This window comes from Equus caballus, chromosome 5 (genome assembly GCF_041296265.1).
Source record: "Equus caballus isolate H_3958 breed thoroughbred chromosome 5, TB-T2T, whole genome shotgun sequence".
NCBI classification, from domain to species: domain Eukaryota; kingdom Metazoa; phylum Chordata; class Mammalia; order Perissodactyla; family Equidae; genus Equus; species Equus caballus.
The window spans coordinates 83,797,672-83,823,483 of NC_091688.1; the positions used below are offsets into that span (position 1 = coordinate 83,797,672).

Here is a 25,812-nt window from a genome sequence, read left to right on the forward strand (position 1 = left end):
GTAGGTCTTAAAGTTTTGTTATTTTACTTTTGGTCCTACTTCCAGTGTCAGGGTCAGAGATGTCCTTCACTTAAGACCCCTCATTTCTGAAGGTGAGAAATGCCATGTCATCTGGGTAAACTCAGGTCACCCTTGGGAGAGGGGGAGAAGGCGGATCACATGTTCTCCAGGCTCAGTTGAGACAACTGTTCCACCATCCTCGGATAGATCTGCTCCTAGAAACCCATATGTCCTAAAAACTGGGATCAGAGTTCTGGCAAGAAGACTGTGGCCTGGGCCTTGGCACTCGACCACCAAAAAAAGCGAATACAATCTTAGGCAGTGTTAATAGGAGCCTAGCATGGAGAACAAAGGTTCTGCTGTAGTCTGTGCTCGTCAGACCACACAGGAAGAATTGCTTCTTTTCCGGATACTATGATTTAAAAGGGATAGAGACAAATTAGGTGAATCAAAAAGGAAGACGACCAGAATGCTGAAGGGACTTAAAAACCAAATCACTAGCTCCTTTTTGGTGGTTCAAAGACTGGAAGAGGTCAGGATGGTGGGTGGGAGGAGAATGTCAGGTAGCATAGATATCAGAACTGTCTTCAGGTACATGAATGCTGTCTTGTGAAAAAATATTCGCGTATTAGGTAATGCCAGAAGGCAGAACTCGGACCAGTGGGTTTTAAGCCAAAAATGAAGAATTTTTTTAACCATGATAGCTCTTCAAAAGTGGAATACACTGTAAGTAAGTGAGCTTTTAAAATGTTCGAGTAAAGATCTGATGACTGTCATAGATGTTTTGGCTGGAATTCAAGAACATTGATTAGGAAGTTAGAAGAGAGGGTCTCTAAGGTCCCATGCAAATTTCAAGTTCTTACGATCCAATCAATCTTTAAATTAGAAATGTGCTACAGAATGTGAGGGAAGATTATTACACGAGAGTATTTTGGAGTTAGAAACTGGTTTTTGAAGTGGGTCTTCCTCTCAAAAAAGCAGAACCCATGGATTATTACATATGTAATACGTGAGAGGGGAAAAAAAGAGAAGTTTAGTATCATTAAGAAGGGAAAGGGACTGCCTAAGGGGTACAAAAAAGAAACGTTCAACAAATACAAGGGGAATTGCCCGGAGTCTGTACAGGCGTGAGGGAGGCCAGAGAGAAGGTGGGAAAACATTTTTCTCAAAGACAAGGAGTTGTGAGGCTACACACCTGACACTGCACAAGCGCACAAGGTGAGCACATGTCTATCGTGGGGACAGCTCGCTCGGTCTTTGCCTCCCTTCCTCTGTGGGCCCTGGACACGAACACGCTAGAATCACATCGCTCAGGAGAGCCGATGGTCCTTGAAATACTGTTTCTCTCTATTTTTCCCTATGCATGTGTTTCTTGGTCTCTTCCTCTTTCTCACAGACGGGAAGAAATACATTCTTTTTGTAATGTCGAGTCTCACGTCGGGGAGAGGTTAATTGCAGGGAAAGTTAAGGTAACGTGGACTTGGGTGCGAAGACAGATTCTCACACTAAGAACTGGGGGTGCTCCCACGCGCTGGGCAGCCTGGGAACAGGAGAGCAGAGGGAGAGGTCAAAGTATTTATCCAGAAAAGAATCATCCCATCCTTTGCCTCCTGCCCCCAAGAAGCCCTCCGGTCGCTCTCCGAGTCCGCCGTGGGGGCGATGTGCGGTGTGCACCTGCGGCGGAGCACAGGTACCGTCAGGGCCGGGGACGCCGACTTGTCGCCGAGGCCCCCCGCCTGCGCACACCTCCCGCGCTACCCGCCTCCCCGGCCGCTCCCCCAGCCCACTCCTGGCGCGGGGCTCACCGCCCCATCGCCCGCCGCAGACGGGAGCGCCGGGGTGGCGCGCGGGCGGCGCGCGGGCCGGCGCCCGGAGCTCTGGGCATGCTCAGTCGCGCGGGCAGGGCTCCGGGCGCGAGCCGGGCTCCCTCTGCACCGCAGTCCGCGGCTGCCAAGAGGAGCCGCCGGGCGCTCGCAGGCTCGGCGCGCGCTGCCCGCGGGAGGACCCGGCCGCCGCGCCCCCGCCGCGCCCCGCCGCCGTCCGGAGCCATGGCCGCGCTCGGCCACCCCGCCGCCTTCGGCCGGGCCACCCACGCCGTGGTGCGGGCGCCGCCCGAGTCCCTGGTCCAGCACGCGCTGAGGCGCGCCAAGGGCGACGAGGTGGATTTCGCCCGCGCCGAGCGGCAGTACCAGCTCTACGTGGGCGTGCTGGGCAGCAAGCTGGGGCTGCAGGTGGTGGAGCTGCCGGCCGACGAGAGCCTCCCGGACTGCGTGTTCGTGGAGGACGTGGCCGTGGTGTGCGAGGAGACGGCCCTCATCACCCGCCCCGGGGCGCCGAGCCGGAGGAAGGAGGTAACTGCCCGCGCGGCGGCGCGAGGGGCGCGGCCGGGGCAGCGCGCCGGGCCCTCCCCTGCCGCCCGCGGCCGAGTTGCCGGGGCAGTCGCGGAATGGGCCCCGGGCGAGTTCCAAACTTCCCGTTTGGGGGCGAGGGGGTGTGTGTGAGACAGTCAGAGAGAGAGAAGTTCATTGTTCACGCCTCCCGGCTGTCGGTGCAGCTTGGGTGCCTCCGAGAAGACCCGATTGAGTGTGGTTGTGCGGACTCGGCAGGTGGGTGGGGTGGGGAATCCATTTCACCAGCAGTTTTATTTGTAAAGATTAAACAGCGTCAAAGACAATGCCGTGCAACTCCCGGAGAGCGGGGGCAGGGAGGGTGCCGCTCCAGGCGGGCGGATGCAGGCTGGGCGAGGACTCCAGGGGCAGCGCCAGTTGGTGACACGGGAGCCCCCAAGTCCTGCCTGGGGCTGGGAGCAGGGCGGGCCAGATGAATTAACAGGGTGTGGGTACCCACAGACCTAGGGCGTCCGGAGTTACTTTTCAGTGGTGGCGAGTGAGTCCTGCAGAAAGGGACTGGCAAGTGAATGAATCGAAGGAGAGTGGTTGGTTGGTGAGCTGTGGTCAATGTGCGCATGAATAGGCTAGGTTTGAAAAGCTGTACTCCGTGTAAGGGTATGGGGGGGGGGTGTTTAATTAGAAATGGTTGTTTCACAGATTCCATAATTTTTATTCTCTATTTTCAAACTCATGGCAATTAGAGCTTTTTTGTGTTCTCAAGGTTTAGTGACTACTTTAAAATATTGCAGCTTGTGAAAATGGGGATTGCTTTAAACACAAGGTAGGTTAGTGGAGAGAGACAAATAAAGTGAGATTGGATTTTAAAATGCCATCTGGCCTGGGATTCTTCTCGTTGCCCGCTAAGAGCCCAGGCTGGAGACTCTCTGTTGCTATTGGCATCAAGTGGCATTGCAAGAAGCTGGTGCTTTCTTTCATGTCTGGAGGGTTAGGGTGTTTTTTTCCTTCTTTTTTGTCCTTATTCAATTCACACTGGAAATGCCTCATAGAACTTATTGTACACATGCTTCACGACTTGGTTGATAGAATCTTACATGGTCAGAGAGTATAAGCATATTCCATTTATTTCTCACTGAGATTATCAGCTTTTTTTCACTCTACCTTCGCAGAAAGCCAAGAGTAACAGATCTCATTCTCTTAGCTCTTCTATCTCCTTTGCCACACCTCTCTATCTTTGAGGTTGTGGGATGACCCACTCTATTTTAAAGTGATGTGTGTAAACCCATTTGAATATTTTCTAACGTGTCCTGGGCCATATGGCAGAGCTGTGGTTGGTACTTAAAAGAGTAAAATAGATTTCAAAAACCCTTTCAGAATGGTACTCATTCGATGAGGGTAGTGCAATTTCCTGTAAAGAGACTGTTGCATATTTAATCATCAATTTAATTTCATTACTATAATAAAACTTCCAGATTTTGGCCTTCCTGATACTAAAGCGGGCTGTGATCTTTCTCCCCTGTCGTAGTTTGAGGCATACATTTTAAATTGGCTTCATTCTTATATCAGGGTTGTGGCCTGCTGCCAGAGGCCACATGGTGTAATAGATAAGAACATCAGACTGGATCTAATTCTGTGATGTTGGGGAGTGTCTCTTGACTCAGTTTTCTCACCTGTAAAGTGGACGTATTAATACCAATTTCATAGAATTGTTGTAATAAATTTATTAATCCATCTGAAGTTTATAGAACAAGACATTTCAAGAATGTTGGTTATTACTTACTTAACAATGGGTCGTGGAAGATGTACTCTTTCTTGAACAGTAAGAAGTCTGCTGTACACTGATGCAGTTATAGTGACATTTCCCTTTCCCAGGGTGAAGGGGAGTCATCTTCACGCCTTAGGTTCCATTCTAATCTGCTATGTAGCAGTCCTCCCAGCTTGAGTTTCCTGCTGGTGTGTGGTCTCTCCCCAAAACGCTTTTGCTGTTGCACTTGATCTAGATCACCAGAGTAACAGACCTTCCAGCCAGAGAGAGGAACATGGGCAGTTGCGTTGGATGAGGTGCTTCTGAAAAGCAGGGCCGTGCAGCGTAACTAACTCTCTTTGAAATCGCTCACACACCAGTTCACTGCCTTAGCCTTCAAAGCCCTCATTGGATTGTTATAGATGTCTTTCATGTGATACCTGCCTCCCTAACTGTGAAATTCCACAACAGCAAGGCATTATTTGAAAGTTATTATCACTGATCCCCTTGCCTCCTGTCTCCTCGCTCTCCTACACTGTAGGCAAGCTGGTTTTTCTAAACTCAAATCTGAGTCTGTCCCTCTTCTGATTAAAATTCTTGAGGGGGCCTCCCTTGAGCTCGAAAAACTGGTTGAGCTGGGCTCTGCTTGCCTTTCCATCCTCAGCTGCATGTCTGACCCCACCGCAGGGGCCTCCCAACCCTTGGCTCAAGCCAAGTTCTTCCCCTCAAGCTCATTATGCTATTGCTTTTCTGGGTGCACATTTCTCCTTAGCCTATGGCACTCTTCCTGCTTCCTCTCCTCCATTTTACCTGGGTACTCCTACTCATGCTTCAGTTCTCAGCTTCCTATTATCATTAATATTATTAGCTAATCTTTCTTGGGTGCTTGCCATTTGCCAGACATTGTGCCAGATTTATGGCATGCATTTCACTGAATGCTCACATGAACTCTGTGAGCTCAATACTCTCATTATTCCTGTTTTAAAGTTGATGAAACTGAGGCCTAGAGAGATTAGATAAATTGGCCAAGGTTATAGAGTGGAACCAGTGAAACCAGGGTTGAAACTCAGGTTTGCAGGGCACTAAAGCTCTAATCCCAAGCACTGTGATATTAGGCATCACCTTCCCATGCCTAGGACTGGTTTTCCTTTTATGAGCTCCTATAACCCTCTGTACTCCCTTTTGTGATGTTTATCCTACCATATGGTAATTGCCTATTTACCTTTCTGCATCCCCCACACTATGAACACTATGAGGGCGAGAATCAAGTTGGCATTGTTCAACATTTTATCCCCAGGGCCTTGTGCACAACAGTTATGCAGCCATTTTGTTGAACAAACGTGTCCATGATTTTAGGTCAACCTTAGTTTTCCCTCCTTATGACATATTTGGTGTTTTACAAGCATTCCCCATCAGTAGAGTCCCAACAGTTTCATTACAAATATAGTTTATAACTGTTTTTCTCTCCCTCTCCCATTCCCTGTATCTGTCTCTTTTTTTGTTTGTTTGTTTTATTCTTATAAAAATCCTGAGAGGTTTCTTCTTAATGCAAGCATCGTGCTATATTTAATGACTTTTCTTCTTTGGAAGATAGGACTGAGAACCAAACTCAAGAAAGTAACCTTCTGTGAAAGCTCAGTGTTTGCCACGATGGGGCCTCCATATATTAATAACACAGGCCCTGCCTATGGGAAACTTGAGTTTTAGTGAAGAACTCTGTGTATACAGAAAGCAGCAAATAAGGTTAATTGTCTAATAACTCTGTGTCTTCAGGAGTATGAATAATATGTTTAATACTTTGAAGACAAATAAGTTAGTCTTGAGGAGCCAATCATATTTCAAGCAACTCCGACTTACTTTTTAGAGAGGAAAAAAAAAGTCAACTTCAAATGTCAACGTTTAGATATCTTCAGATGTTTAGATATTATAAATAAATATCTGAAAGTTAAAGTAAGATGAGTGACAGGGTGTGAGGATTGTTTTTTTTTTTTTTAAATAAAATTTTTGTATGGATTACACACGCCTGCAGTACTAGACTCAAAAGGTACAAGAGTGTGTGTGGTGAAGGTAAGTCTTGCGCCCGCAACCCTGCTCTTGTACCTGACTACCCAGTTCCCTTTCTTAGGGGCAAGTACTAATGCCATTTTCTTGCGTTTTTTCCGGAACATTTTTAGTACCTAGTAAATGATTAACAGACAAAGGTTCCTCAAACAAAATTGTGAAATACATCCTGTGCCCTTTCGCCCTCTTTCAGAGCCCTTTTATCCTTTCCCAGACACCAAGTGTTAGTATGTGGTATATTCCGTCTAGGAGGAAAACCACACAAATTCATTCTCACGAAGTGATAATGGCTTTAATTATCCTTTCTTGGAGCATTTGTGTTGTTAGGGGCCTCTCTAGGAAGAAGGCAATGCTTAGCACAAGGTAATAAATAATAAAAGTAGAATCAGACATCAAGGCGGGGGAAACACAGGGGCATAGATGGTGGGGTGAGCAATACATATTTGGATAGAAATTCCCCTTCTGTTAGGGCACTTAACTATTCAGACCCACATATTTTGGTCCTTGGTTTATTCTTTGGTTAGGAAAAAGCATAATTATGTTGATCCCAGAGGCAAGGTGAGCATCAACATGTCTAATGATTAGCTAACGTGTGCCAAGTTGTGTATGTGTGTGAATCCCAAAAGATGGTATATTATTAGCTCTATTTAAAGGATAAGGAGGGACTGGCCCCATGGCCTAGTGGCTAAGTTTGCGCGCTCTGCTTCAGCGGCCCAGGGTTTCACTGGTTGGGATCCTGGGCACGGACATGGCACCACTCATCAAGCCATGCTGAGGCGGCGTCCCACACAGCACAACCAGAGGCACTCACAACTAGAATATACAACTAGCTACTGGGGGGCTTTGGGGAGAAGAAGAAGAAAAGAAAAGAAGAAGATTGGCAGCAGTTGTTAGCTCAGGTGCCAATCTTTAGGGGAAAAAAAATAAAGGATAGGGAAACTGAGGTAACCTAGGTTCAGTAATTTGTCCAAAGTCACAGACAGCTAATAAGTGGCAGAGTTGAGGTTTTCATGAAAATGTGAAGGTCATTTTCGCTCGAAGTGCTTGTTGCCAGTTGTGGTTAATTATAACACAACATTAAATCAGTATAGACTAACTACTTGTATTCCACTTTACACACTAACAATATAGTCTAACTTGGATATTAACTAAATGAAGCATTTTACTTTCCTCCTCTCATAAATAAGAGTAGATTGTTTCATTTTAGTTTAAAAAATAATTTTTCAGTCATTTACGTGAAACCCCAGAATTGCCTAGGCACAGTTTGTGCATAATTGTGTCTTATTTACCAGCAGACTGAATGATTGCTTTTTTAAATGCACACATTTTCTCAAACTTCTGTTTAACTTCAGGTGTGAAAAGTTCCCTAAACCGTAATTAGAAATTTCCTCTCACCAACATGGACGGTGCACAGGCTGGAGGCTCTCCACATGGCAGCAGATTAATGGTTCCTGATAAATTGTCATCTCCAACTGGTTAGAACAACTGTTCCTTTTCAGGATGTTGCTTTTTAGTTCTTCTACGTGGCCTTGGCAATAAACGTTTGCAAATTGTTGTGTCCTGGAAACTGGGATGCATTCAATAATGTAATCTATCCCCATGCAGTTGATCTTGAAAGCCTTGAAAATAAAGAACATAATGATGAGCAGGGAGTGACTTCTATTAGATACTATTAGCTGCAAATGAGCTTTCTGCAGAGATTCCTAGAATCATTAGAGAGCCATTATAAGGCTAAGAAGACAGGGATGGATCCCTGATAGTTCAGATATGCGGGAAAATTGCTTTGGCATGTTTTTCAATTCTTATTGAGCTCAGATTTCTTCAAAATTAGTTTTATTATAGTAATGGTAGGTATCCCACCTGTTAATATAAACTACAACACAGAAAAATCTACTTAAGACTTTTGAACAAAGAGATTTACCTTCCACTGCCTTTGCATCATAAATAATTATTTGTGGCCTCTTATGAACCTCAGTATAAATTTGGAGGTGCATGTTTAAAAAAGGACTGCTAGTTATTTATTTTATGGCATTTGCTGGTGAAATCTGGAACCACTTCAGAAAGCCTGGAGATCTGGACATGTGGTAGAATTCATTCCCCTAATCAAGGGGTATCATAATTAAAGCTAAAATAGCTGAAATCTAATGAGATAGAGAAAGGCTTCATTTATACCTTCTACCGAACGTAGTGCATTGTTCACTCCAGGTAGTCAATAAATATTTATTTACCATAACTAAATCCCCGATGTTCCAATAGAATGCTCCCCTGACCTTTGAAGTTGGCTTTCATTGCTTTCCCTAAACTAATATTAGGTATTAAATCTGCCAGTCCTCAGGCTCATTGCATAAACAGGCATATTTCATCCAAATGGACCAGTAAGAGTAATCTCAAACAACAAATCCTATTAAAAAATGTGTGCGTGTAATGCCATTCTAGTTCATTTTGTCGTTGTCAGATGATTTAATAATGTACATTGTCTTCCTGAAGCTGAGTGCTGAAGGACTGGTAGCATCACATGGAAAGAATAAATCACCGGACTTTAGACTCCTGTTTCTAAATGTCTAGATTATCCAAGCAAATGCAGCCAGAGAAATCATAGCAGAGTATGAAGATTGAAGTACAAATTATTACGGGGTTGGTTTAATTTTTCCTACCTAATCAATGTGGGCAAGCTTGACTTAGTTTAGGTTAGTAAACTAATGGGAATACAATTTTTAAGCTGCTTTTGCAGCTGGACAGGCCCAGAGGGGTAAGTTGTCATTCCAGTGAAGATGAATACGTCAGTATTTTGCTTGATTTGAATATGTGTAAGTAAATAAACCTTTGCCTTCATGAAAAATATTTTTGCCTTGATTCCTTTGTTCTTATTTTGTTTAAGAGATATTAAAGTTTTCTTATTTGCTTATGGCAGTAATTATGAGTGCCATGATTGCATTAAAAATGACTATGAAAGAAATGAATATGAAGGAGAATACCTCAACATAATAAAGGCCATATATGACAAATCCACAGCTAACATCATACTCAACAGAGAAAACCTGAAAGCTATCCCTCTAAGAACAGGAACCAGACAAGGATGCTCGCTTTCACCACTCTTATTTAACATAGTATTGGAAGTCCTAGCTGGAGCAATTCGGCAAAAAAAAGAAATAAAAGTGATCCAAATTGGAAAGGAACAAGTGAAACTGTCACTGTTTGCAGATGACATGATTTCATATATAGAAAACCCTAAAGAATCCACCAAAAAACTTTTAGAAATAATAAATGAATACAGTAAAGTTGCAGGATACAAAATCAACATACAAAAATCAGTTGCGTTTCTATACACTAACAACGAAGTAGCAGAAAGAGAAATTAAGAATACAATCCCATTTATAATTGCAACAAAAAGAATAAAATACCTAGGAATAAATTTAATGAAGGACGTGAAAGACCTGTACAATGAAAAGTATAAAACATTGTTGAAATAAATTGAAGACAACACAAAAAAAATGGAAGGATATTCCATGCTCTTGGACTGAAAGAACTAACATAATTAAAATGTCCGTACTTCCTAAAGCAATCCACAGATTCAATGCAATCCCTATCGAAGTTCCAATGATACTTTTCACAGAAATAGAACAAAAGCATCCTAAAATTTATATAGAACAACAAAAGACCCCAAATAGCCAAAGCTATCCTGAGAAAAAAGAACAAAGCTGGAGATGTCACACTCCTCAAAATATACTACAAATCTATAGTAACCAAAACAGTATGGTACTGGCACAAAAACAGACACATAGATCAATGGAACAGAATTGAGAGCCCAGAAATAAACCCACACATCTATGGACAGCTAATTTTCGACAAGGGAGCCAAGAACATACAGTGGAGAAAGGAAAGTCTCTCAATAAATGGTGTTGGGAAAACTGGACAGCCACATGCAGCAGAATGAAAGTAGATCGTTATCTTACACCATACACAAAATTTAACTCAAAATGGATTAAAGATTTGAATGTAAGGCCTGAAACCATAAAACTTCCAGAAGAAAACATAGGCAATTTGCTCTTTGACATCAGTGTTAGTAGCATATTTTCAAATACCGTGTCTGACCAATAGAAAAAAATAAACAAATGGGACTACATCAAATTAAAAAGTTTCTGCACAGCAAAGGAAACCATCAACAAAATAAAAAGACTTACTAACAACTGGGAGAAGATATTTGCAAACCATAATCTGATAAGAGATTAATATCCAAAATATATAAAGAACTCATACATCTCAAAAAGAAGAAAACTATCAACCCAATTTAAAAAATGGGCCAAAGATCTGAACAGACATTTCTCGAAAGAAGATATACAGATGGCCACCAGGCACATGAAAGGATGTTCAACCTCACTAATTATTAGGGAAATGCAAATCAAAACAGCAATGAGATATCACCTCATGCCTGTCAGCATGGCTATAATTAACAAGACAAGACATAACAAGTGTTGGAGAGGATGTGGAGAAAAGGGAACTCTCATACACTGCTGGTGGGAATGCAAACTGGTGCAGCCACTATGAAAAACAGTATGGCGATTCCTCAAAAAATTAAGAATAGAACTATCATACTCACCTGTTCCACTGCTGGGTATTTATCCAAAGAACATGAAAACACAAATGCATAAAGATACATGCACCCCTGTGTTCATTGCAGCATTATTCACAATAGCTAAGACTTAGAAACAACCTAAGTGCCCATCAAGGGACAAATGGATAAAGAAGATGTGGTATATATAATATATACATAATGGAATATTACTCAGCCATAAAAAGATGAAACCTTGCCATTTGCAACAACATGGATGGACCTTGAGGGTATTATGCTAAGCGAAATAAATCAGAGGGAAAAAGTCAAATACTCTATGATCTCACTCAGAAATAGAAGATAAGAACAATAACAACAACAAACAAATGCATAGATACAGAGATTAGAATGATGGTTACCAGAGGGGAAGGGAGGAGGGAGGAGAGTGAAAGGGGTGACTGAACACATGTGTACAGTGATGGATGATAATTAGTCTTTGGGTGGTGAAAGTGATGTAGTCTACACAGAAATCAAAATATAATAATGCACACTTGGAATTTACGTAATATTATAAACCAATGTTACCTCAATAAAAGAAAAATCAAGTTCAGGATCTACTGCATGAAGCAAAAGAAATCTTAAAGTTTTCTAATATGCTTATGGCAGTAATTATGAGTGCCATGATTTTGAAAGTGAAGGAATGATAGTTGTATCACTCATATATGTTTGCGCATCAGTGACTGTCTACTACACGCTGGACCCAGTGATTGGTGCTGGGGAGATGTAGATAAATTATATACCACTGTTGCCACAGGACCTCACCATCCAGCTGGGGAGGCAGAGTAGTAGCAGACGCTTGGAGAACAAGAGGACAGGTTTTATGACGGAGCTCTGTCTGGTGCTATGGAAACTGCAAGAGGTGTGTCTGACCCACACCAGGACTTCTCAGAGGAAGCAACTGTTGAGCTAGAAGTAACCGGGTGAAGGCAGAGAGGGGCAGCCTTCAGAGAGAGAGAGCACTATGAGATAGGATGAGGGTGATGGTACAGTACAGATTAATTTCATTAATGTTGGGAAGGATGCAGGATTGCAAAACACCTGCCTGTGCCCTCTCAGATCTCTGAGGTTTGGGAGCCCCAGTTCCAACCATGTTTCCTATTTGGGGCCTAGAGGGATTCAGCTGCCTAGCACACCCCATTTTTTCTTCTACCACTTACTCCATAATGGTCTTGACACCCCTTCCATGATTTCTGGCTAGCATAGTTGGGATCAATATAGCCTACCTTGGAGTGGACTGAAGTCCACTCTAAATCTTAGACTTGTTTCTTGAGGTTTCTAGAATGTCATTTGGCTGAGTAGTAATTTTTCCAATTTGGCCCAAAATTTGCCATATTAGGATGTGTCAGGCAAGCTTGGCATCTTTAATATATAGATCTATATAACATTATTCATGTCAGTGTCAGGTAAGAGAAAACTAATTCCAGTTTGCTGTTGAAATGTACGTTTATTCACACATCTCTGCATCTTGGCAGTAGACACTGTTGAATCTCACACTCATATCAATCAAGTGCAGCCTAACGTGAGCGAGCTGCTATCATCATGGGTTGAATTTTGTACATGCTACAGAAGGCAGCGTGGTAGGGACACAACACTGTTCTAGGGGTCAGGGGACACTGGTTTTGATTTTTGCAGTGATAATAAAATATTCTATTATTTTTATATTCTTTCTAGCTTGGAGATGCTGTGCTTTCTTTTGGAATTCAGGGTGTGTTGGGATGGAGAATGGAAGGTGGGAAAGGGATCAGGAGATCGGAAAAATGGATGGGGAAATTATGATAACTTACATTCATGCGATGGGATTGGGGTTTGATGAATAAAAAGTACTGGATTTTATTAGACTCAAGACATTATACTTGTTCTACTTAATTAACCAATCGTATAAACTCATGCTTTGCTAATGATAATCCATTATGAGATGAAGTTGAATTTGCTAACTCTATTTCAAAAGCCCTGCTTATTCAACCATTTATAGCACATTTGACAAGTAATTTTTCCTATAGAAAACTTTAAATAAAAGCCATTGAAAGACCATAAGATTCCTAGACCCACACAGTTTCTACCATCAGTGTCCACCAGTTGATGTTTCTTTGGTAAATGTGAATCAGTGGCTAGAAGAAATGGAGAGCAAGTGGATACAAGGTATGTGCTGTAAGTTGAGTTTTCTGTTATAACTAAAAGTCTTGATTTGCCCATGGCAGTTCTTTCTTATAAACCCTCCATACATAACGTACTGATTTCCATTCCTGGTGCTCAAATTAGAGTTTCATTTTCCAAATTTTGACTTTTGTCTTCCAAAATTGCATAAAGTTATTTTCTTGGATAAACACAAAAAAGTAAAAGATGCCCATTTAAATGTAGCCTTTTATAATAAACTGTGTACAAATTGTTTGAGTGTTAGCATAGTAAGATATTGATGTAATTATTTTTACAACTTGGAGATATACTTGTGGTAAACTTAGACGTTTTAGTGTGAAATGATTCGAAAAACTGAAATTAGCAGTTTGGCTTTGGGTCCTATTTTAGGCCATTTCTGATATAAACTTATTTTCCAATTCAAGAGTTTTGTGTGGAGAAATTTAAATTTAGTGCTTTATTTTGAAGTACTCAAACCATTTTTGCTCTTGCTTTTGGGGTTCTGACTTTCTGTGTGCCATCTTAGTCTTCCATCCGGGCCCCTCCCCTTTCTCTGAAGGATCCAGTGAAGGGAGAGAGAGGAGTCCTGGTCAAAAAGGGCACTGATTTCTTCATTTTTCTCTGGGTTACTCTGCAACTAAATATCTCTAAAGCTTTGGGCCTCACCTAATCTCCAAACTTCCACAAGCCACCCCAAATGTATAAGCTGTTTAACTCTGAGTAGAACACAGCTTTGAGACCAGCCTTTTTATACCATCGAGTGTCTGTGTGTATGCTTTCAAATTGCTGCTTTCCACCAACTATAGTGGGGTCATGAAATCAATTTAATGGGTCATGACCAGCTCTTTTATTTTTATTGTAATAGACTCAACAGAAAATGTGAGTACACAGCAGCATAGTAGAGGCAGTATTGCTTCAGGAAACTTTTTTCATTTGTGTGCATTTGTGTTTGTATGTGTACTACTTAGGTATATAAAATATGTTTCTTACTCTGGGTCATGATAAAAAAATGTTGTGAAAACCCACTCTATCTCCTTTCAACCAGATTGCACCACTCAGCCTCTTTATAGAAATTCCAGAGGGCCATGCCTGTTGGCCAGTGGGTTCTGGGAATCATGGCCAAAATCCCCAGTGTTTCTCTGGGCATGTCAGGTCCTGCTTGGTTTCCACTTGCCTAGGTTGACTCCTTACAGTGATAACGTCCTGGATGTTTGGACCCCTGTCCATCCAGAAGAAAAAAAAAAGCATAATTGGGGAAGATGAGGAGAAGGAAGATTGTCATCTTCACCGTTCGCTAGAAGCTGATTCTACCTTTCATTCTATGACATTCTAAACCAGTTAAGGGAAGCTTACATTGACTAAGACGGGCAAGTGTAGTTTCCGTCCGAGCTTACGTCTTTTTCACTTTTTTGAGAGTAGACTCAGTGGTGGCAGCACAGCCTGAAGCCCTTGCATCCGGAGGGGTTGTACGCTTACATCTTCCTACCAGCGGCCTCCAGGTGGGAGCTGAGATCTGCACCCACACCAGGAGGCCTCAGGGTCCAGCATCACCTTTGGCCGTGGGCATTCTTGGAATGGGGATGAAGACTCAGAATACTTTACTGTTGTTGTTCCAAGAAGCCCAGAATGTGTCAAAACACAGAATGTGCTAAAGCAGTTGGAATGTTCATGTCATTCTTAGACCACTGCCTAAAGGCCTAAAAGGACCCTTGAAAATCACTGGTTTCACCATTTTTTGTTCATGCTTCTGCAACACTATTAAATAGGTGGAAATCCAGCCTTTATGAAAGAATGCCCAAAGGAAATTTAATTTTCTTTCTCAAGTAACCCATTTCGGCAATATTTGTTGGTGATGGTGCCCATTAAGTATGAGACATTTGGACTGACACGTAGGTTGTGGTTCAGCCTGACAAAGTGTATTTGGTTAGTAATGAGTTAGATTGTGATTACAGGGAAACAGAGCATCCGGTTTTCAGCAGTAACCCCCTTTTCACAGCTGAGCAGCCTAGTACTAAGAGTGGAGTGTACTCCCTCACACATGCTCTTTTGTCCCCCCCCAACCCCCGCTCCAAAAGGAGAGTTTTGAAGATTTTGAGAAGAGACATTAATGATAGAGGCAAACAATGTGTGGCTGTGACTGGAGAAGTCGTGTGTTTGTGGGAAAAGGGCTTGGAATTGTGCATCCTGGAGCTATAATTACATGACAAAAAATGGGTAGTACAATTGTCATGTCCGTCTCTGCATTTTTCTTTGTGAGCACTGAGCTGGATAACTGAAGCCTCTGAGTGGTTTGCAAGAAAACTGAGGATTAATATTATTTCTAAACTAGACCCCAGAGAGAAGCTTCTTGGTGAGGGGGAGGAGTAATAGGGATTTAAGTAGAACATTTTCTTGAAACTAAATGCAGAAAAACATACAAGATATAGTCCACTGGCCTCAACGCGGCTGAGGGCTCAATTATGATTCGATACACGCTCCCTGAAACACTCGTCTGCCCTGAGGGCAGCCTAATGACTGGAAATTCCGCAAATGTAACAGCTACTGTCCCTTGACCTCTTTTAAAAACACCCCCCCCCCACACACACAGTTTATACACATTCCGAATCAGGTTTGATAAAACCAGTTTTCTAACAATACCTTCCTTGTACATAATGCTTGGTTGTAATGTGGGTCATCAAGAATGATTAGAGGGATTCTTGAGTTATATTATTTTGGTGAACCACTAGCCAGGAGAAGTGTTTCTTAAAATGCACTCTGCTTTTTCCCTGGGCTCTTTCAGTCTGCAATCACCTCCCTGTTGGCCTCCCTTCCTCTTGATTTCACCCTTTTCTGGAGCTGTCAGTGGAGGAGAAAAAGTGTTTGAGGTTCCTGGAGCCTCTCTCCCCTTTTTTACACTCCTCTTGTTGGGGAGTTCCTGAAACACCATGAATTTGTCCTCACATTCTGGTTCTGGATAGTGACTGTCAAATTACAAGTTTTAAGTCATAAGTGGATCATAAAGTCAACCTAATCGGTCACATCACTTCTTGTTTATTTGTGGTTTATAAATGAACTGGAATCGAATAGAAAATATCAGAGTGTGTGCCTTAGCTATAAGCTAGCCAGGTGTTTTTTCATGTAACTTTCGTCTCATTTATACAAATACATGCATATGCGTATTCCCGTATGTGGATTCTTATATAAAGTATATTTCTTACTGTGGGTCGTTGTCACTGAAATCTGCGTATCTAGAAGACCAAGACAAAACTTAAATAAATACTATCATTTTAGATTTTATTGATGTTCTTGCTGTCTGCAGTAACAATAGAATTTTGGCGTGTGTTAAAGGCACTTGACTTTCATGGAGCAAATGGGCAGTTTGGTCTCAGGCACTTCTTTTATTACCTAGTGGGAAGGTAAAGCCAGTCATCTAAATGCAGCAAAATGCAGAAGATGGAGAAGAAGAGATGGAAAGCAAACACTGGAAAGGTAGTGAAAAAATAGGGAGAGTCTTGGGCTTTTCTTAGTGAATTTTCTCAGTGAACAGGCATTATCAAATATCAAGAATCTCTCATATAAATTCTGTAGAGTATTTCCATACACTTAGAAGTGACATGTTCATTTGTAAACCAAATTATGATGTGCTTTTACAGCCGAGATGGCAGGTGTTCAGAAAGTGCACCTCTTAGTAAAAGGGCCACGTTAGAGCCCAGCACATTTTCATGTTTTGTTGCCCCAGCCTCATTTCCATGGATTCTGCTCTCCTGCTCTCCGCTGATCTGCCCACCTGCGCCTTCAGCTTGCCCCACTCCCCAAATCTGTCATCGCTTGAGGTGCCAAATCGTCTCAGGTCCTTCAGTCATCGTCATCCCCAGCATGCACACCTCTCACACAGAGCCTGGTATCTAGAGACACGTGCTTTTAAATTGACTTGGGAGGCAGTCTGATCCTGTGACATTCCTTGAGCTGTGCTTTCTCCACCTTTCCATGTGCCCTGAGGGGTGGCAGAGGACAGCTGTGAATTCAAATTGTGGCTCCGGTACTTATTAGCTGTGTGGCTTTGAGCAAGCTGGGCTTCAGTTTCATCATCTGCAGAAACTGGGGTGGTTTTGACTACCCTATAACTTTGTTATGCTGACTCGATGCTTTAATACATATAAGTGCCTAGTGGTACCAGCAAGAGTAGCTCTTCCATCAGTGATCAGTCCCTCCTCTTTCTGCTGTTATCTGCTTTCTGTCTTTCTAGAGAGCAGTCATTCAAGCCCCAAGGACTGAGGCTGTGCTTTTCTCCTGCTGCTTTCTCTTCCTGGAAAATAGAGATCTCTGTCCCTTTGGCTGTGGCCTTGCTGTCTATGATTTGTCTAGACATTGAGACTCTGCCTAGCCATTGGAATTGATGGCTCTTATATTTGGACTCCCATGCTGACTCCACCTGAAACATCCCAGGAGATTGGGAAGACCGTTAGAAACATCCACTTGAGCCTCAGCGGGCAGCGGGCCAGTCCCCCCAGCACCTGTGCTACTGTAAAGCAGGTCTAATGTGGGCACTGGCCTTCTCCCCACCTCACTTTTTTAGGAGTATGTCACCATGCTCAACTGAACCAAAACATACTACCTTTTCTGTGATTCCTCCTCATCCTCTGATCTTCTGAGTGAATGAATTCTTAGAGAAACAGACCATTTGATCTTGCACTGGTTGTATATGGCTGTTTAGACCTGAATTCACATTTCCAGCATTTTTACATGTTTAATATGTTTTCCATTTTTAAGAACTTGTAAAATTCTTACGTTGCAAGCTGAAATGCCACCTGGAGTTGAGTCTTGGTTCAACTTCTCAGTTACATCATCTTGGACAATTCACAAATTTCAGTTTCCAGTAAAATATCTCTCTGCCTGCTTCCCAAGGATGTTGAAGATCAAAGTGTTCTGAATACTCTGATGCCCTATACAAATGTGATTACACTGGTAACATTGTTATGATGAGTGATAGGAGTAACATTATTATTTATGGACTGGAGGTGACCAGCTTATTCTTGATGGTGTCTCTGACTGACTAGATTCAACCAGTGTCGCTCGCACTATGACTACTAAGCTCTGACAAACCTTTGAGAGGGTCCCTGATAGAGAGAAGCTACTCTTAGGAAGTTTTAGTCAACTCTAAAGACTCAGATCTACTACTTATTAGCAAGATGAACTTGAGAAAATAACCTTTGGATGCAGCTTTGTCATCTGTGAAAAAGGGTAACATGACTTTTATTCATTCAACAAGCAATTAGTGTTGAGTGCCTGCTATCTGTAAAACTGGTAAACATATAATGCCTACCCTGATGGAATATATAGTCTAATTGGGGAGATAAACATAAAATACATAATCACAAATATATGTGTGCTTAACACAATGGTAAGTGCTGTAAAGGAAAAGGATGACTTGCCACATGAGGTTGAGAGACCTTAGCTGGAAAGGGCCTGAGTATCAGCTTGTGGATAAGACCTCTTATCACATCGTAGGCAATAAATGTTTGTTGATTAAATGATAAATAATTAGTGTAATATGGTGTTACCAGAGACGCTGCCCCAGGCAGCAAAGAGAGAGGTTGGCATTGAGCAGGACCTGGACCAGAAGTCGTACAACCTTTCTACTGAAAAGCTGTGTAGCTGGCGGCCAGTAGGTGATCACTGTGGACTTCAGGATTCCCATCTGTAAACTGGGAATAATGCTGCTCTCAGTCAACTTCTGTTATGCTGAAGTTTAAATGAAGAAACAAAGGTGAAAGCACTCTGTAAGGATCATGGTTGGTATTATGTAGTGCCTGCCTCAGAGCTCTGAACTCAGTATCCTTGGGAATCAGGCCACACCCTGCCCTGCCATGACACCTGAAGATGGTTCCCTGGCCCCACAGTCCTTCACAGAAGCCTTAGAACCAGCTCTTGGTGTCCCCTGGCCTGCCTGAGATGGCTCTCAGACCTTTGATAGCAGGATCTACAGCAGTGGCATGGAGTATGCCTGGCCTTTTGCCCCAGGTTAAGGGACTAGCTAGTTTATGGGACCCCTGGGGAGAGCTCTCTACCTTGAGAGACACAAGAGACTAATCTTATCAGAATATGCACCCTGTAAGTGGAGTTTGGGAGCAAGGTGGCTACCACTTATTGTGTGCTATGCTTGCTGCTTCGTTTACCCTACTTCATCTCACCTATATGTTTCCCCCCATTTTATGGATGCAGAAACTGAGGAGACGTTATATGACTTACTTAAGGTCAAATAGCTACTAAGTAGTGAAGCTAAGATGGGGAACCGGGTCTTCTGACTCCAAAGCCTAGGCATTTGGCTACTATGCCACAGAGAAGGCATGAACCGCCTTGCCAACGATTAGGGAATTTGGGTTGGTGAGACCCTATTGATACAAATACCACAGCCACAGGCTTGATGCCACCAAGAGACAGCTGTCCCATCCCTTAGTGAGGACACCAAGAAGGATGGGAGACAAAGGCTTCTCTTTCTGAGGACAGGGTTTCAGCTCAGCAACTACCTGTCCCTCTACCCCTCATCCGTGAGGCTAGCCCAGAAACCTTCCCCACCCTGGGGAATCACAGAGGGGCTGGCCAGTGTCTCCAGCCATGCATTTAGTCTGGGCTTGATATTTGTTGACAGGTTTCCTTGCCAAATAATTAAGCAACTTATGGAGAACCTTAACCTAAACTTGTACACACAGGAGGGTATGCTGTGTAAGAGTCTGAACAGGAATCCTGGGAATGGCATCAACTCAAGGAAGGAATTCCCAAGGGTCTTTGCAGTACAAAACAAAGGTTAATCCCATCCATCCACCCACACTAATTCTTGCTCAGTCTCCCCATAGCTGAATAAAAGGGGAAATTACGTGAAAAATACATGAATGATAGGGACGCCAATTATTCTGGATTATTCTGTCACTCTTCTGGAAGTAGATGTTACCTTAACTCTGTGTGTGCCTCAGTTAGTAGCATAGACCCCAGGTCAATAATACAAGAAAATATTACAAGCGTTAACACAAGTAATCTGCAACTTGTCCAATTCCTGTGCACCTGCATTTTGGTTGAGGGAGTGGGGATGCAGGTAAAGGACCCCCAGACATGGTTCTCCCTGTGTCTTAGAGGAGGGAGGGTAGGATAACATGCCTGGTTTGGGGTCCCAGCATCCCTTATCCCCACAACTAAAATGCTTAACTTGTATGATGGCTTAGGGAAGCCCTTGGCTCCCTACCCTTCCTCTCTCTTCACTTTGATCTTGGGACCAGTGTTACCATAGTGAAGAGAAATTAATGCATTACTCATACTGTTGCTCCTGTTTGTACAACTCTGATTTTGTTCTCATGAATATTCCTTCTCCCATCTGTAGAGGACTAGAGTCCTGCCCTGTACTCCAGCCCCATGGGGAGCTGCCTCTGGCCATCTTTGACTTTAGAGCCTGTGGTCTACCTGTCTCTCTGCCACCACCACACCTTCTCACGCCTCTCAACGTCACCTCCCGCTTGTTCCTGCCACCATGCTTTCCAGAGATTCTGCCCCACATGCTTGGACTTCCACCCACCAGACATGTGTCTCCATGTGTCTGGGTCTGGTTTTCAGGTTCATGAACCCCCTCCAGTGTGACTCATCTTCTCCCCGTTTACCCACAATAAGCAATATAAATAGTAATATAATTTATCATATATTTATTGTGCATCAGCACTTTAAATCTATCATTCTCTCCAGCTGTCTTGGTCTTGTTCCAAGCTCTTGGAGCAGTCTGGCTATTAGCAGAGGAAATTAAAGGACCCCCTTGGTCAATAGGTTGGTGGGTTAGCCTCATTATTTCTGCTGTTGCCCTTGCTCTGACGTGACCCTTGCTCGTTTCATATGCTGAAGTTGTGGTCTGATTCCATTAACTGGGTTTTTATCTTGACCGCCTTTGCTGATTTCCTGCCTGAAACACCCAAGAAAGACCTCAAGCCTGATGTCTAGTCCTTGTGTGAGAGAATCACTGAAGCTTACTGCCAAGCCCTCCCGTATGTCTGCCTGGTGAACGTATCAGGCCAGACACCAGCCTGCCTTGTGCTGAGGTGAACCCATCAGCCTGGCCCCTTTTGCTGGGGCCTCTGATGCCACTGCCACTCTGACTCTTCTTCCTTCTGCCCACAGTCAGAACTGTCCCTGGTCACAGGCTTTACCCTAGTGGACCATTCTGCTGATTGGACCTCAGATTCAACACATGCCCACATGTTTTAAAGTGTTTATTAGGTTCACCCTGTTAGGAAGTTTGGGGTAAGGTGACTTGACTAAGGCATAATTTTCCTTCTCCCTCCTCAACTCCTGTTGTAATTAGCTATCAATTAAATGCTACTTTTCTGGTTCAGTTTAATAAATAAATTTGTTCTTGGAATTCTCATGAAACTGACTTTTGAACAATTTAGTAAATTGGCATTTGCTGGTAGAAAAGTAATCTTACTGTGTATAATTAGGCAGATTAAAAATGTGATTATCTCAGTTGTCAAAACTGTTTCTATGGATTTCCTGTGTTTTGTGTTGTTTTTTGTAGAAGAAAAATTGTTCACATTATTGTAATTCCATATAGTGCAAAACGAGAACAAAGGAAGTGATGCAAATCCTTTAGCAGAAAGGTCGTTTGAGTCAGTGGAGTGTCCTGGGCCATAGTGGGAACTGAGAGCTGCTGTCGATGCACAGCACATTTCTTCAGTTTATGACACCACTCATTTATGTAGATGTTTTTCATGTGAATATTTGCACTGAAGGAGAGCAATAGAGAGACATTCACTTATAAACAAAGGCAGTTGGTGTGAGAAGGAAATGAATTCTTCACAGAACTCTAAAATAAACCGAATTCTCAGAACCTTAGTAATTCCTGTCATTCTTTATCTTTTAGAACAGAGGTGATTGAGAGAATTAAAAACAGGATCAGCAGTGACAAAAACATGAATTCTGATTGGTGATCCAGCATAACAACTTCAAACTAATAGATCTTGATGTTCTTACAAGAAAGGATGATGAAGATTCCGGCTACTGATCATAATTCGTTTATATTTACCGCTGAACACAGCACTGTTCAAGGTCTCCGTGTATGGCTTGGGTTAATGAGAATAAGTGATGACTGCAGGGGCACAGCTGGCTTATTTCGATGATTGAATGTGAAGGAAGAGGGTGGTTTTGCAGAGGAGAAATCTTTTCAGTGTCTCCATTGAAGATTAGCCTATTGATGAGGAAATTCAGAGAGCAAAGGCCAGTATACCTTTTGGTTAACATTTTGCATAATTCAGACTGACTAACTTACAATTCCTGGTAACTCAGTTTGAATCTTGGGCACGCTTTGGAACCAGATAGGGAGTTATTGGATCTCCCTCCAGGATAAAACTAGCAATCTTATTACTGGGTCAATGATTTTGCATTCTAGTCAGATTGTTTTAGGGTTGTTGCAAACAACAGAGACCTATCCACGTCTACTGCAAGACAAAGGAGGAAGATTGGAAGCATATACTCAAATTGAGATGACAAAATCCTTAGCAACATGGAGTCTCTCTTTTTCTTCATGCGCTCTCTTCTCTCCGTGGATCTGCTCCATTCTGTTCTGTTTCCTCATCACTTTGGCCTCCTTGTGGTCCAGAGTCATATTAATCTGACTCAGACTTCCGATTTCTCAATTTCAGATTCCCAAATGGGGAGTCTCATGAGCCCATACTAATTTTTTAAGCCACGCAACCAAGTCATAAGTAGTTGGCCAGCCGTTGAATGGACTGGATTTATGTCAGGTGCCCAATATTGGTTCATTCAGCTGTGCTTCAGAGTGAGAGGCCTGAGTAGTTTGCTTGGAGGAGCAGAGTCTGGACAGGGCAGATTCCTCATATAATGGTTGGCCTCACCTGTATAGCGAGTTTCCTCCTGCTAGTAAATGAATCTGAACACTGAACTGTTGTGAAAGAAAAAATGCTCTGGGTGAGGAAACCACAGTCTGGTCTTTTTTTTCCCTTCAAGTTTTGAAATTAAATAATAATGACCTTCTTTTCTCGCCTGTTGAAAGGTGGCCTGCCCTATATTCCATCAGTGAGAACACATCTCTCCTGTCCCCAGGTGAAAATTAAGACATAATATAATAAGTTGCAAGGAGAGTGGAGACTGAGAAGAAAAAAGGCAAGTGGGAAAAAGAGAAGAATGGGGGATTTGAGATCTTCAGTTTCTACCCAGAAACTTGACGCGTCTCTCTGATGCTAAGCCATAAATCGTGATTGGAGGTGGTGATTGGAGGTTTGTGGGAGGAAAAAGAGAGAGGGAGGCAGGGTTAAAACAAGGATAAAAGAACATGAAGGAGAGGATTTTGGATATTTGGCCTCAGAAGGTAGGAATTCCACTTTGATGTCTTTGAAGTGATATTGCCAAAAGGTAAGACAAAAGGTAGACTTGAAATGGAGAACAGCTGAGCCAGGCTGGCTTTCAACTCTCTCTTTTCCTGAAACCACACCAGCAGACAAGTTCATGAGCAATCTGTGGGGCAGTACAGCTCAGCATGACTGTCTCAACCTCTAATCAGCCCCAATTAGAGATGCACCAGAAAACCAGCATCTGGACATTCCAGACATCTTTATGGGGCTGTAATATTTTGCTTTGCCATTCTACCAAATGGTCAGAGTTGCAGATGACATTCAACTGTTGGGATAAATTCGTCTGACTTTAAAATGTAACGTGATATTTTCATTGAGCATTTACCCTTTAGGAAGGAGAGAAGGATCTCTTTATTCTTTTGTGGATCTTCACTTGCCTCTAACATTAACCATCCCTCCTGATTTGCTGTCCTGTGGTGTGGCCTGCAAAGACCACATGTGTGAAGTTTGGAGATATTTACTCTTGGGCATAGTGTGCTTATGTTGCACAAATCAATAATCTTTTACTTTCTTGACAGTTGAAGGAGTCTGCTCCTGAGCTCCTGAATTCATCCTACTAAACCTCGCTCAGTCGTCCTCCTCCTTGAGGTGTTCCAAGAGTTATTGTGTCCCCTGTTCTTTGTCCAGCACAAATCACTCAGTATTGTAGTTACTTATTTGCACGATGGTCTCCCTAGCTAATCCATGAGCTCCTTTCCTGCATCATCTGTAACTTTTTCACTTTTGAGCCTCCAGCACTGAGCACAATGAGTGACAGGCTGTAGGTGTCAGTGGATGTTAGTTGAATTGAGTAGACTACGTTGAATACGGTTTAGCTTTCACAATATTCTCGGGGCCCTTTCTCGTAGGTGGCAGCTTTGGTGTAGTGGGAACAGCACAGGAGTTGGAGTCAGGACACCTGTGTCCAAGCCCTTGCCTTGTTCTTTATGAATGAGTGACTTTGGTTGTGGTCTCCCTGGGCTTCGGTTTCTCATATGTAAAATAGGGATTATGGTTTCTCGTATGTAAAATAGGGATAATGGTTCCTGCTGTTCAAGGCTTTTGTGAAGATGAAATGAAAAATAAAATGTGAAAAGACTTTGTAATGTTAAACACTGCTATGTTGCTATATATAGCATAACTGCTAATGTTGCTATATATAAGCAAGATATCATGAAAATCATCCTTTTGGAAATTCAGAAAATAATCTTCCTTGTATGCGATCCAAGACAGACGTTTCTTCTGCTGAATCCGGCTCTGTAGCAAACATGTAATACAGTTGAAAGCTATGCCCTTGTGAAAATAATAAATATGAAACATCTAGTATAATGTCTAGTATATAGTAGTCACTCAGTGAATGGTACCTGCCATTACTGTTATCACTACTGCTATTACTAGGATAATGTAACATTTCCTCAGCTGGCTCGGAGGAAGGCAGTTGGGTGATCTGAGAAGGGTTGGGAATCATCAGTCCTCATATGGTTCTGGCTTCTGTAACCCTCTATCCCTGAATAAACCACTGATTTGTCTCCTTTCTCCATACTCTAATCTTCACCTGTGTGCTGTGAGGTTGACTTTGACCTCAGAGAAGAGGAGCTATAAAAATCCAGGTGAGTGTCGCACTCCTCTTGAGCAGGCACTTTAATTCTCTTATTATCTGTGTCTGTCAGACACTGGAGCCTCCACTGAGAATGGCGAGGCTATAAAAATGTCTGCATTTATCTGCAAGGCCGATAAACTACTTTATTTGGAAGTTGAGGTGGAGATGGAAACCTTTCAAGTGCTTGATGCCATTGAGCCTTGTTAATTTGTGAAAGGGTTTTGTACTTGTCCTCTTTCTCTTTTTTTTAACCATTCTTAATTTTCCAATCCTGCTTTTTGTTGGCTTCAAATGTGCTCACCAGAGTCCTGCCAGCTTTAGTTGGAAGGAATATATTTCCGAGCTTAGTTGGACATCAGTTTTTCTTGGGCCCTGCCCAGACTTTTGACAGAGAAGGTAGTGTTAAGGGGGTTGATGGTGTCTAGACAGTAAAATCAGAAACTGTGTAATTTATGTTGTATTACAGACATCCATTTCCCGGATTGGAAAAAGGAAACTGGTTTTTATCTAAGGAAGTTACATTAAAAACCAAAGCCCCTGGGTATTTCTGACCTATGAAATGTTGAAGCTTGCATAGTTTTACATAACATTCTCCAGCCCCTTCAAAGATGAGAATTATTGAGAGTATTACTGTGTAGGGCCAGTGATGAGAAATAAATTTCCAAGTTTCAGGAGACAATTCATGGCACCATATAGTGCTCCTTCCCGGCTGCTCACCTCTGGTTAGACCCCTATAAGCTCACAATGCAATTTGCGTATTGCACATTGGTTTCAGAGGACTATTGGAAAGTTGGAGAGGAGAGAGGTTAATAGCAAAAGAGCATGGAGTTGTTTGGATCTGTAAAGAAGATTGAAGATCTGACTCAGGGATCAAAAAAAAGAGAAAAATCAGACTTTGCCTTAAAGAAAACCATGCTCTTGATTGGGAAAAGGTATAATAAAAATGAAAAATGCCC

At 42.6% G+C, this 25,812-nt stretch overlaps 1 protein-coding gene across 3 annotated transcripts in view; it reads left to right on the forward strand.

The window, feature by feature from the left end:
• Positions 1-1,519: 1,519 nt before the first annotated feature.
• Positions 1,520-25,812, forward strand: part of DDAH1 (dimethylarginine dimethylaminohydrolase 1) — a 125,132-nt gene continuing 100,839 nt past the window's right edge. Inside the window, exon 1 of one of the 3 annotated variants that reach the window (XM_070268754.1) lies at positions 1,520-1,690. Coding sequence is in view for 1 of the 3 variants with exons in the window: in XM_005610458.4 (XP_005610515.3) it covers positions 1,884-2,351 (468 nt within the window). In the remaining 2 variants the exon portion in view is untranslated. Of the gene's footprint in view, positions 1,691-1,814; positions 2,352-2,380; positions 2,607-25,812 lie in introns of those variants that run through there. The other 2 variants (XM_005610458.4, XM_023641741.2) reach the window with 2 other exon arrangements.